Source organism: Eptesicus fuscus, chromosome 3, assembly GCF_027574615.1.
Source record: "Eptesicus fuscus isolate TK198812 chromosome 3, DD_ASM_mEF_20220401, whole genome shotgun sequence".
Lineage (NCBI taxonomy): Eukaryota > Metazoa > Chordata > Mammalia > Chiroptera > Vespertilionidae > Eptesicus > Eptesicus fuscus.
Genome location: NC_072475.1, coordinates 70,640,987 through 70,653,264, shown reverse-complemented (window position 1 = coordinate 70,653,264; position 12,278 = coordinate 70,640,987). Strand labels below are relative to the sequence as shown.

The 12,278-nt window shown below is 38.8% G+C and overlaps 1 protein-coding gene across 1 annotated transcript in view; it reads left to right on the top strand.

Annotated features, from left to right (window-relative positions):
• Nucleotides 1-12,278, top strand: part of DZIP3 (DAZ interacting zinc finger protein 3) — a 135,199-nt gene that overhangs the window by 102,913 nt on the left and 20,008 nt on the right. Inside the window, exons 27-29 of the mRNA XM_028153242.2 lie at nt 3,766-3,891; nt 7,037-7,176; nt 8,402-8,522. Coding sequence (XP_028009043.2) covers nt 3,766-3,891; nt 7,037-7,176; nt 8,402-8,522 — 387 coding nt within the window. The remainder of the gene's footprint in view (nt 1-3,765; nt 3,892-7,036; nt 7,177-8,401; nt 8,523-12,278) is intronic.

Genomic DNA, 12,278 nt, shown 5'->3' with positions numbered 1-12,278 from the left:
CAGAATCATTAGGTGATAATTTTTATTATCATAACAGATCTGGGAATAGGAAAAGAAAAAAGGTATGAGATATTTAGGGGCAGATCACTTTTGATGTCAGCACTTGTGCTTGTAGGAGAGTTTTGAGATGTTATTTCAATAAATAGTTGAATAAATTAAAGAATTTAAAAATTATGTAAATTATTTGTATTTTCACTGTGTTTCAAAAACAAATCCAAAGCTAAAAGTATTAGATGACACACACTCTGGATTTTGTTTAGAATGATAGTATTGCCTTTTATATTTTGGTCAACCTGCTTTTTATAGGAGTACTATATTATGGACATTATTATTTTTGGCTTAGAGCACCATCATACCCAACCTGATAAGGAATGTGTTACGTAAATGACAGAGAAACCCCAAAGATTCACTATAACTCTACAGGAAGTAACATATATTGGGCACTGTTCCAATTTAACCCATTATTTTTTTATGTGTTTTATTATATTTTTATTTTTGTGTCCCAGCTATCTAAGCCTCAAAGTAGTGTTATGTAATAGTTGCCCTCAAAGAGAGCAGGACTGTTAACTCAGTACCCACCATTCATTCATTCTTTAAAAACTTTATATTATGAAAATATAAAATATGTATGAAAATAGAATCTACACTAATAAAAGAGAAAATGCTAATTGACCATACCTTCACTACGCCCACAGCCAATCAGAGCAAGTATGCAAATCAACCCAGCAAAGATGGCGGTTAATTTGCATACGCAGGCACTGAGTGGCCTGGGTCCCAGGAACATCCTCCAGACCCAGGCTGCTCCTAGCCTATAGGCCCTGAGCGGCAGCGGTCCCAGAACGCCCCCTGGCCACTCCGAGCCTATGGGTGCAGACGCCAAGCGGTTGGGGGCTGGGTGGGTGACACATGGATGTTCCCGCCCCACCCACATCCTCTTGCAAATGCTCCAGCACCAAGCGGCGCTTTGGGTCCACACCCCCAGCCCAGCGTCCATGACGGGCTGGCTGCTGGCCTCTGGGGTATGTGGATACCCCGGTGGCCACCACTGCGTGCAGCTCAGGGGTCCCTGCATGCCCCCCAGCCTGGTGCCCATAGTGGGGCTGGCTGCTGGCCTCAGGGCCGTTGGGCAAACGGGTTGTTCCCGCTCCGCCCCCAGCGGCTTGCAGGAGCTCCGACACAAAGCGGTGGTTCGCATCCACGCCCCCAGCCCAGCGCCCTCAACGGGGGGATGGCGGCCACCACCGGGTGGCAGGGACAGGCCCCTAGCCCAGTGGACACAACGCAGGGGCTGCAGAGGAAACACCTTTTTAAAAAAATAAATATTTTATTGTTTTTTTTTTACAGAGAAGTGGGGAGAGGGATAGACAGTCAGAAATATCAATGAGAAACATCAATTAGCTGCCTCCTACACGCTCCCCACTGGGGATGTGCCTCCAACCAAGTTATATGCCCTTAACAGGAACCAAACCTGGGACCCTTCAGTCTGCAGGCCCACGGTCTATCCACTGAGCCAAACCAGTTTGACAGTAAATACCTTTTCTGACAGCTCATTGGCTAAGCTCCCTGTAGGCCGCCACTTGCAGTGTTCTTGGTAACTTGGGTTATAAGAATCCAAGAAGGTGATCTAGGGTTTTTCCACCACACTCCTGGAGGAAAAAATGAAGGGCTAAGAAATGTCATATCCTGGAGGGGCTAAGAAATGTTATATCCTGCCCTAGCTGGTTTGGCTCAGTGGATAGAGCCTCAGCCTGCAGACCGCAGGGTCTGGGTTTGATTCTGATCAAGGGAATGTACCTAGGTTACAGGCTCCTCCCTGGCCGGGGCCCAGGTCAGGGCTCATGCAGGAGGCAACCAATCAAAGTGTCCCTCTCACATTGATGTTTCTCTCTGTCTCTCCCCTCTCTTCCACACTCTCTAAAAATCAATGGAAACATATCCTCAGGTGAGGATAAAAAAAAAAAAAAGAAAGAAATGTCATATCCTATGACAGATACATCTTGAAAATGCCTGAAGAAAGTTGTAATTTTTTCACAGTGAAGGGACTAGAGTCCGGGTTGATGAAAATACCTTGGCAGCTGCAGTGGCTGGCAGTGGCTGGCAGTGGCTGCTGCAGTGGGGTAATGGGGCTGGTGCCTTCCCTTGATCAGCCTGATCGCTTGAAATCCCTCGAGGGGTCCCAGATTGCAGAGGGTGCAGGCTGGGCTGAGGGACACCTCCCTCCCCCCCATGCACGAATTTCATGCACTGGGCCTCTAGTGGTATAATAAGACTCTGTGAACCCAAGAACCAACTTCAACATTATCAACATTTTGTTAGTCTTGTTTCATGTCATCTCTTTCTTTTTCCCCACTGGAATATTTTAAAGTAAGCCTTTAAATATCATGAAACATCCATATATACTTTAGTATGTATTCCTAAAAGATTGAGGACTCATATTATTGGGTATTATCAAAGCACCATTTTCTATCTAAGAATTGTAAATTATTTTTAACTAGAGGCGAGATGCATGAAATTCATGCAAGAGTAGGCCGTCCTTCCCCCGGCTGCCGGCACCGGCTTCCCTCTGGCACCCGGGACCCAGGCTTTCCTCCAGCCGCCGGAACCCAGGATCCAGGCTTCCCTTCAGCCACCAGCAGGCGGGCTTGTCTCCAGCCACCGACAGACACCTAGGACCTGGGCTTCCCTCCAGCTGCAGGCAGGCACCTAGGACCCGGGCTTCCCTTGCAGCTCTGGCTTCATCCGAAAGGTCGTCCAAAAGGACGTCCAGTCTAATTAGCATGTTATGCTTTTATTATTATAGATAATATCCAGTTAAATTTTATATTACCCCGTTGTCTCAAAATTTCTTTTTCTTACCTAGCTTGATAATATTTCCAATTTATTTATAATTACCCTTACTTTTACAACCCTTATTTTTATAAAGCAATCCAAAAAGTTCCTCACTAACCTTTTACCTATTGGTTTTAGGATAGTTACTTAAGAGCTATACTTATACTCAATTTTTAATTCAACAAATAGTTGAACTCCTACTTTATGCCTGTACTAGGTTTGGAACATATAGATGCTCAATAAATTTGTCCTCTTCTGTGGTCCATAAGATAGTCATCTTATTGGTAGATGCTAAGAAGAGCTTGCTTTCCACAACTCTGTGGGAAGTGCAGTAACACTCATAAGCGTGTCTTCAAGTCATTGCAGACACACATAAGCATGTCTTCAAATCATTATCCTCCAAGCACACCCCACTTTAACTTACTACTGGCCTTGGATGGAGCTAAACATAAAGTCAGAATTCCATCAGGTGGTACAAGATCTCTCCAATTCAGAATAGTAAAAGTCATATTATCTATAGACAACTTTGATTCTTTCGTGGAATTTGATGTCAGTATTGCTCACTCATCAACAATGACAGTACTCACAGAGGAGCTCCTTTGCATAGTTCTATATTATTCCATCTGGGAGGAGACCTTAAAGTTCACCTAATCCAACTCTCTTATAGATTAGTAACTTGATGTCCAATATTATGCGGCTAGATGGAAAAAAGTGGGACTAGAACTCTGTTTTCTTCTCTCTCTCAATGTTTTTTAGTATATTTCACTACCCTCTGCTATTGACTATTCATATACTTAACTAATGTTATGACACCATTATTTCTATTGTGCTTTGTAACTAAATTTTAAATCAGTCTTTTCCCCAAACATTGCTCTCTGACTGTAGATCATTGCTCATATGAATTGATGTTTTTATTTTTTACTGTTTCTATTTTAGATGCAGCAGTTCTTGGGAAGACCCCTTGTGAAAAAATCTTTCTTTAGACCCATACTCACTGTTCCTCAAATGCCTGCCATTTGTCATGGAGTCATCTCTGCACCTGGCCAACCGAGGCCCCCCCTGGTACAGAGCTCTTCTTGGTGGAATAGATATTAACTAGTTCTTTATCATGACCGTGGACTTCCAGAATGAATGTCTGTCTTCTATTTTTTCATTTATGTGATAAATGAGGATGCTGCTGCTGCTGCTGCTGGTGATGATAATGAATGATAATTGAATAAATATGATCACTGTTAAGGACATTACATATTTATTTCATTAACTGATAATAGCTTTGTTTATGGATACGAAGTTGAGTATATTTTCATAGTAGAAAATCTTTACAGTTACTCTTTGCTTCTATAACAGGCACCAATGCCATGTAGGTTGATATTTTAATAGATAATTTATATTTAGCATGATTGATGGGTAGGTTGAAAAGCAAAGAAGCCAAGTCACAACAAACTAAATTATGCTATAAAACTAAAGAAAAAATTTAAACACACACATGTATATATTCAGTAGGACACTGTTTATCTCCAAACAGACAATATAAATAGCATCACCTTGGAACATATTATTCTGTAAAGTTATAAATCTTTCTATCTATAAATGGCTAGATAAGCCTTCTCCTAACCTGAAGACACATAGAGTAATTTAAAGTGAATAGAATTATTAGTTACTAGAGGCCCGGTGCATGAAATTTATGCACTGGAGGCGGGTGTCCCTCAGCCCAACCTGCACCCTCTTCGATCTGGGACCCCTCGAGGGATGTCCGACAGCCAGTCTAAACTGGCAGTCAGACATCCTTTTCACATTGCAGGACTGCTGGCTCACAACCGCTTCCACCTGCCTGCCTTCCTGATCGCCCCTAACCACTCCCCTGCCAGCCTGTCGACGTCTAACTGCTCCCTTACCAGCTCGATTGCCCCCAACTGCCCTCCCCTGCCAGCCCAGTAACCCCCAACTGCCTTCCCCTGCCAGCCTGGTCACCCATGACTGCCCTCCCCTGCCGGCCTGGTTGCCCCTAACTGCCCTCTCCTATTGGCCCAGTCGCTCCTAAATTCCCTCCCCTGCCGACCTGGTCACCTCCAGCTGCCCTCCCCTGCTGGCCTGGTCACCCCTAACTGCCCTCCTCGCTGGCCTGATCGCCCACAACTACCCTCCCCTGTGGCCATCTTGTGGCAGCCATCTTTGACCACATGGTGGCGGCCGTCTTGTGTGAGGGCGTGAGGGTCAATTTGCATATCACCTCTTTATTATATAGGATAATATTGGTTAAGGTAAACATTTTTATTAAAAGAAAAATATTTTCCTAGAAGATTATAATAATACTAGAGGCCCAGTGGACAAAATTTGTGCACTTGGGGGGGGGGGTGTTCCCCAGCCTGGTCTGTGCCCTCTCACAGTGCAGGAGACCTGCAATCGATCTCCCCAAAGAGGTAGGCCCCTTCCAGGGCTCCTCGATGGACTGCCCCAAAGAAGTAGGCCAGATCCAGGGGTCCCACTGGGACCTGCCCCCGCATAGCGTGGAGCTGCAGGACCCCTGGCATCACTGTGCAGAGCCATGGGACCCATCTCAGTGCCACACATGCAGCGTCAAGTCCCTGCCCACCCACACGCGCCCACTGCACATGCAGCCTCCTGGCGATAGATTGTTATGGCATGAGGGCGTGAGGGCATCATGGTATGAGTGCATGACAACCACATAGGCTTTTATTAGTATAGAAAAGCGTAAAATGCTAATTAGACCAGACATCCTTCTGGATGCCCTTCCAGATGACCTTCTGGACAAAGCCAGGGCTGTGAGGGAAGCCCGGGTCCCAGGTACCAGAGGAAGCCGGTGCTGGCAGCCAGGGGAAGGAAGGCCTACTCTTGCATGAATTTCATGCACCGGGCCTCTAGTGTTAAATATAATTAATGAAAATTTTTTCTAATTTAGACTTTTCCATAAGTATATTCTCATCAGCTTTTAGTACCTACATATGGCTAACAGTCTCCCTTTGAAATATATAGTCCAAGAAACTCTGCTTATTTTTGTTTAGGCTGCCTCTCTGTAAACAAATATGTTAATTAAGTACCACATCTTTTTATCACCATGATTTTACAGTGTTATTCATGTGGTTTGCTCCTGCACCATTCTATAAGGAACTATGATAAAATTTTATTGAAAAAAACATTAAATTACCTCAACCTTCTAATAAAATTACTCTTCCTGTCAGGAAAAAGCTTGATACTGAGGCGAACCCCAATTTCTGGGCAGTATCCTGCTCCTTCTCTCACTTACTAGGCTTTGTATGAGTTATACTAATGGCTGTTAGTAGTTGTTAGTTTTTGTGAGTAATAACCTTATATTTGAAAATAACCTGTAGAAAGTTAGGCAAAAGACTCCATGTTTATAATTATTGTAGTAATCAGAGTAGCACTCCAAAAATATTCATTTGATATCAATTAGAATCTTAATGGTTCTAATAAGGAACTACCATAAAATATGGGAAAAACTTTGTTCTATGGTTTCATGGCTCAGGGGTGTCACTACAATTTTCATTCCACCTTTGTAACATTCATGAGACATTGGGTAGACATTCTAGTAGTATTCTCATCTTTACTTAGTTGTTTGAAAATTCAATTTTATTATTTTTCTAATTATAAAGTAGTAAATGCTAATCATAAAACAGCAAATAATATAGAAATACACAAATATATACAAAATCTATAATAATAATATGCTAATTAGACCAGACAGCCAAATGACCTTCCAAATGAAGCCAAGGCAAGCTGCCGGCTGCAGTTGCAAGGGCTGAGGCAAGCCACCGCGACTGCGAGGGCTGAGCCCCTTGCATGAATTCCATGCATCGAGCCTCCAGTATATGATAAAGAAATACACAAAGCAGGAAGCAAAATTACCCTGCAATTGAATCCTAGGAAATAATCACTATTTACAGATTGCTTTATAACTTACAGACCTTTTTCTGTATATACAGAAATAAATACCCTATATGTATTTCTGTATATGTTTGTAATTACTGAGACTATTATGTCCCATTTTTAAAATAAGGGTAATGTAAACAATTAGAAATATTGTTGAGGAAAAAAATAAAAAGGGTACAAGCATATCAATATTCCTCTTCTTTATTATATCCATTTTCTGAAGTATAGAAATATGTTGGCATGGAATTACTTCCTAGTAATTGAAGCTGATAGTTTATAACTCTTGTTTTTCTTACAGATGTCTGGCCTAACCTGGACTATGCCGGCACCTGTGGGAAAGGCTGTGTCTCCTGGTGCAGGTCTGGAAAGTGATCCTCCCATGATGAATTGGGAGAGGATTATAGACAGATTGAAAAATGCTTTTCCACAACAGACCAGGTACCTTAGTTTATATTTACTAGTGAGTACAGATCATACTCTACAGTTTGTAGTCATAATTACAGCAATGAAGTATTTCAGAGAAACATATCACATACACACACACACACTTTACAGATCTTTCCTTACCAGGGCCTTGGTAAGGAAAATGAAATGTATCAAGAAGGGATTGTGTTCGGTATAAATGCTAAACCTCTTCACTGAAGTTATTAGGGATAAGTCATGAGATAATGCATTTTTAAATTTAGCTTTGCTCATTAACTGAAAGTGCAACTAGTTGTAAACTTATCCAATTTTAATGCCACCAGCTTCAATAATTATCTTAATAACCTATTTCCAATGTGAATTTTAAGTTGATAGTATGCCATATAAACCCAAACTTGATCAGATTTTGCTTTCCTATTTTCTTAATTTCATTGAGGGTCCTTACAGTTTCTTTATTAGGCAACAGAGTTAAATGCAAGAAATCATAACTTTACCGTTCTTTTCACAGTTCTGACTTTAGTAGAAAGATAATTAATTCTACCCTTTAAGAAATGAAGTTTCTTTTCTCTTTACTGTCATATCCAAGGAAATAATTCTTGTTTCACCAGTATTTTTACTTTTATTTAATGTACATACTGTTATGCTTCAGGGTAGATTATATTTTTATAAATACTACCATGAATCGTTAATAGAATTGTAATATAGTTGTTATTATTGTACCAAAAATGTATGTGCAGACTTTGGGTCAGTGGACCATAAGAATTGAAAAAGAACTTATCAATTAAAATATTCTTAGGGTTTTAAAAACATTTGTGTTTTAATATTTGCTTTCCTATTCTATTTAATATTTATTTACTGTGTCTGAGTTTTACAAAAGTAAAACTGTCCAGAGTGATAAAGGAAAGAAAGACCAATATAGTAAAAAAAGGAATATTTAGTCCCAGCAAGAGAGGTTTGAGAGATGTTATATAAAGAGTCCAGTACATAAATAAGTAGGTAACAGATTTCACACAGTGAGCTTTCAAACACAGTTAAAATATATTTTTAATATCTTAAATAACACATTTAGTATCTTAATAAAACATTAGGGCCTTTCATTATGGTTTAAGGTAAATGCAGTTGGACTTGTGATCACTTTTTAGATCAAAGATCATACACGAGGATTTTATATTTTGTTTGGGGAACACATCCTCATCGCAGCAAGGAAAATCACCACTGCTCTTTCCTTTATCTATTCCAGAAAGGAGCTTACAGATTTCTTACGAAAAGTGAAAGATGCTCATGGGAACTCCTTACCTGGTCTGACATTTGATGACATTGTTTACAAGATTTCTCAATTTATTGACCCCAAGAGATCTCAGGTAAATAAAATAAAATAAAATAAAATGCCTCATATCTCTCTGCCCTTTTCTATAGTAGTTAGCTGTTTTTTTAAATATATGTAAATTTATATTGTTATTGAGGCATAATTGAAACTTTACAAACTGTACATATTTAAAGTGTACAGTGTGATAAATTTTGACATATTACCATAAAATCATCACTTAAATCAAGATAATGAGTATATCTATCACCCACAGTAGTTTTTTCATGCCCCTTTATAATGCATCTCTGCTGCCCCTCCCAGTGTTCATTAGAAAAAGCACATTTCTGTGTAATAAATCTCTTTGAATATCATCAAGGTCATTTTTTGGGGAGGTACTTTACTGTCATGTAGTTTAAGGTAACTTTAATATGTAGTTAAAATCATGAAGGTTCGGAGTCTTGAATTCAAAGTTGCTTTTACTTCTCTACATCTCAAACTGAAGTCCTTTTATTTTTGTTTTTTTTAAAAGAATAGGTGACTTAACAATATTATATTAGTTACAGGTGTATATTTAAATACCTTACAAAATGACCACCACCTTAAGTCTAGTAACCATCTGTCACCATACAAAATTATTGCAATATTATTGATTATATTTTATATGCTGTATATTATATCACCATAACTTATATGTAACTGGAAATTTGTACCTCTAATCCCCTTCACCTGTTTGCTCATTTCCCCCACTTTCTTCAGCAACCATCAGTTTGTTCTTTTGTATCTATCAATCTGTTTTGTTTTGTTTTGTTTGTTTATATTACATTTTAGATACCAGATATAAGTGAAATAATATTTGTCTTTATCTGTCAGACTTATTTCACTTAGAAAAACATCCATGTTGTCTCAAATGGCAAGATTTAATTCTTTTTTATTACTAATATCCCATTATATGTGTATGTGTGTATGTGTGTGTGAATATATATACACCACATCTTTATTCATTTATCATTCAGTGGACATATAGTTTGCTACTGTATCTTGGCTATTGTAAATAATATTGCAGTGAACATAGGGGTGCATGTATTTTTTCAAATTAGTGTTTTTGTTTTCTTCCAATAATACCCAGAAGTAGAATTTCTGGATCAGAGATCAGATGGTAATACTATTTTTAATTCTTTGGAGAACCTTCATACTGTTTTCTATAGTGGTTGCAGCAGTTAACATTTCCACCAACAGTTCACAAAGGTACCCTTTTCTCTGCATCCTTGCCAACAATTGTTATTCGTTGTCTTTTTTATAAGCAATTTTGACAGGTGTGATGTGACATCTCATTGTGGTTTTGATTATATTTATCTGATGATTCATGATATTGAGTATCTTTCCATGTCTGTTGGCCTTTTGTATATCTTTTTTGGAAAAATGTCTATTTAGGTCCCCTGCCTATTTTATTGTTGTTGTTATTGCTGTTATTATTGTTACCCAAGGATATTTTTTCCATTAATTTTTTTTAAGAGCGAGTGGAAGGAGAGAGTGTGAGAGGAGGGATGGTGGGTGGGAGAAGGAGGAAAAAAAGAAAGAGAGAGAGAGAGAGAGAGAGAGAGGAGAGAGAGAGAGAGAGAGAGAAACATCGATGTGAGACACATCAATTGGTTGCCTCCTGGACACACCCCACCCTGACTGGGGCCAGGGATCAAACCCACAATACAGGCACATACACTTGATCAGGAATTGAACCTATGACCCTTTGGTCCATGGGCTGACAGTCTAACATTTAGCCACACTGACCAGGGCACCCTCTCCCTATTTTTAATTGGATTTTTTTTGATAGTGTATTATATGTGTTCTTTATATATTTTGGATATTAACCCCTTATGAGATACACTGTTTGAAAATATCCTCTGCCATTCAGTAAGTTGTCTTTTTGTTTTAGTGATGATTTCCTTCACTGTGCTGCAAAAGTGTTTAGTTTGTTGTAATCTCATTTGTTTATTCTTCTTTTATTGCCCTTGCCTGAAGAGACAGATCCATAAAAATATTGCTAAGAGCATTGTCAAAGAGTTTACTACCTGTGTTTTTTTTCTAGAAATTTTATGGCTTCGGTTCTTACATGCTAGTCTTTAATCTATTTTGAGTTTATTTTTGTATATGGCGTGAGAAAGTGGTCCTGTCATTTTTTTTTTGCATGTATCTATCCATTTTTTTCAATACCATTTATTGAAAAGACTGTGTTTTCCCCATTATATATTCTTGCCTTCTTTGTCATATAAACATGAGTTTATTTCTGGGTGCTCTCTTCTCTCCCATTGGTTTATGTTTCTATTTTTGCCAGTACCATACTGTTTTGATTACTGTAGCTTTGTAATATAGTTTGAAATCAGGATGTGTGATACTTTCAGTTTTGTTGTTCTTTCTCAAGATCGCTTTGACTATTTGGGGTATTTTGTTGCTCCATACAAATTTTTGGCTTATTTGTTCTAGAATTCTGTGATTTGTTTTTCTGTGAAAAATCTCATTGGTACTTTGATAGGGATTACATTGACTCTGTAGATTGCTTTGGGTAGTATGGACATTGTAATAATGTTAAGTCTTCCAGTTCATGAACATTATATATCTTTCCATTTATTTGTGTCATCTTCAATTTCTTTTTTCAGTGTCTTATAGTTTCAGATTATATTTGTTTCACTCCTTGGTTGTTTATTTCTAGGTATTTTATTCTTTTTGATAGAATTGTTTTTATAATTTCTCCTTTTGATAGTTTGTTTTTAGTTTATAGGAATGCGACAGATTTCTGTATATTAATTTTGTGTCCTGCAAAGCTACTGAATGTATTAGTTCTAATAGTTTGTGGTGAAACATTTTCTAACATAATCTATCATCTACAAACAGTAAATTTTACTTTTTCTTTCCAAATTGGGTGCCTTTTATATATGTTTCTTTTCTGATTGCTGTGGTTAGAAATTCCAGTTCTGTGTTGAATAAAAGTGGAAGATGGGGCATACTTTTCTTGTTCCTTATCTTAGAGGAAAAACTTTCATATTTTCACTGTTGAGTATGATGTTAGCTATATGTTTATCACATATGGCCTTTTTTATGTTGAGGCATATTCACTCTATACACACTTTAAGAGTGTTTATCATAAGTGAATGTTTAATTTTATCAAAAGCTTTTTCTGCATCTCTTGAGTTGATCATCTGATACTTAGTTATCATTTTGTTAATGTGGTGTATCACATTAATGGATTTATGGACATGGAGCCATCCTTGCATCCCTAGAATATCCTACTAAATCATGGTTTATGATTCTTTTAAAGTATTGTTGAATAAGGTTTACTAATATTTCATTGCAGATTTTTGAATCTGTGTTCATCAAGGATATTGGCCTATGGATTCTTTTGTTAGTGTCTTGTTAATACTAGCCTTGAACAATGTGTTTGGAAGTGTTCCTTTCTCTTCCACTTTTTGGAATAGTTTAGGATAGCTATTAACTTTTCTTTACATATTTGTTGGAATTCACTTGTGAAGTTGTTTGATCCTGGACTTTAGTATGTTGGGAGTTTTTTTCATTATTTATTCACTAGAGACCCAGTGAACAAAAGGGGGGTCCCCCTCAGCCCGGCCTGAGCCCTCTCACAGTCCAGGACCCCTCAGGGTATGTCCGACTTCCGGCTTAGGCCCATGGGGAGCAGGCCTAAGCCGGCAGGTGGACATCTCTCTTGCAGTCCAGGACCCCTCGCTTCTTACCGCCTGCCTGCTTGCTGCTCCTTAACTCTTGGATTGCTGCTCTTTAGCGCTGCCGCAGAGGCGGGAGAGGC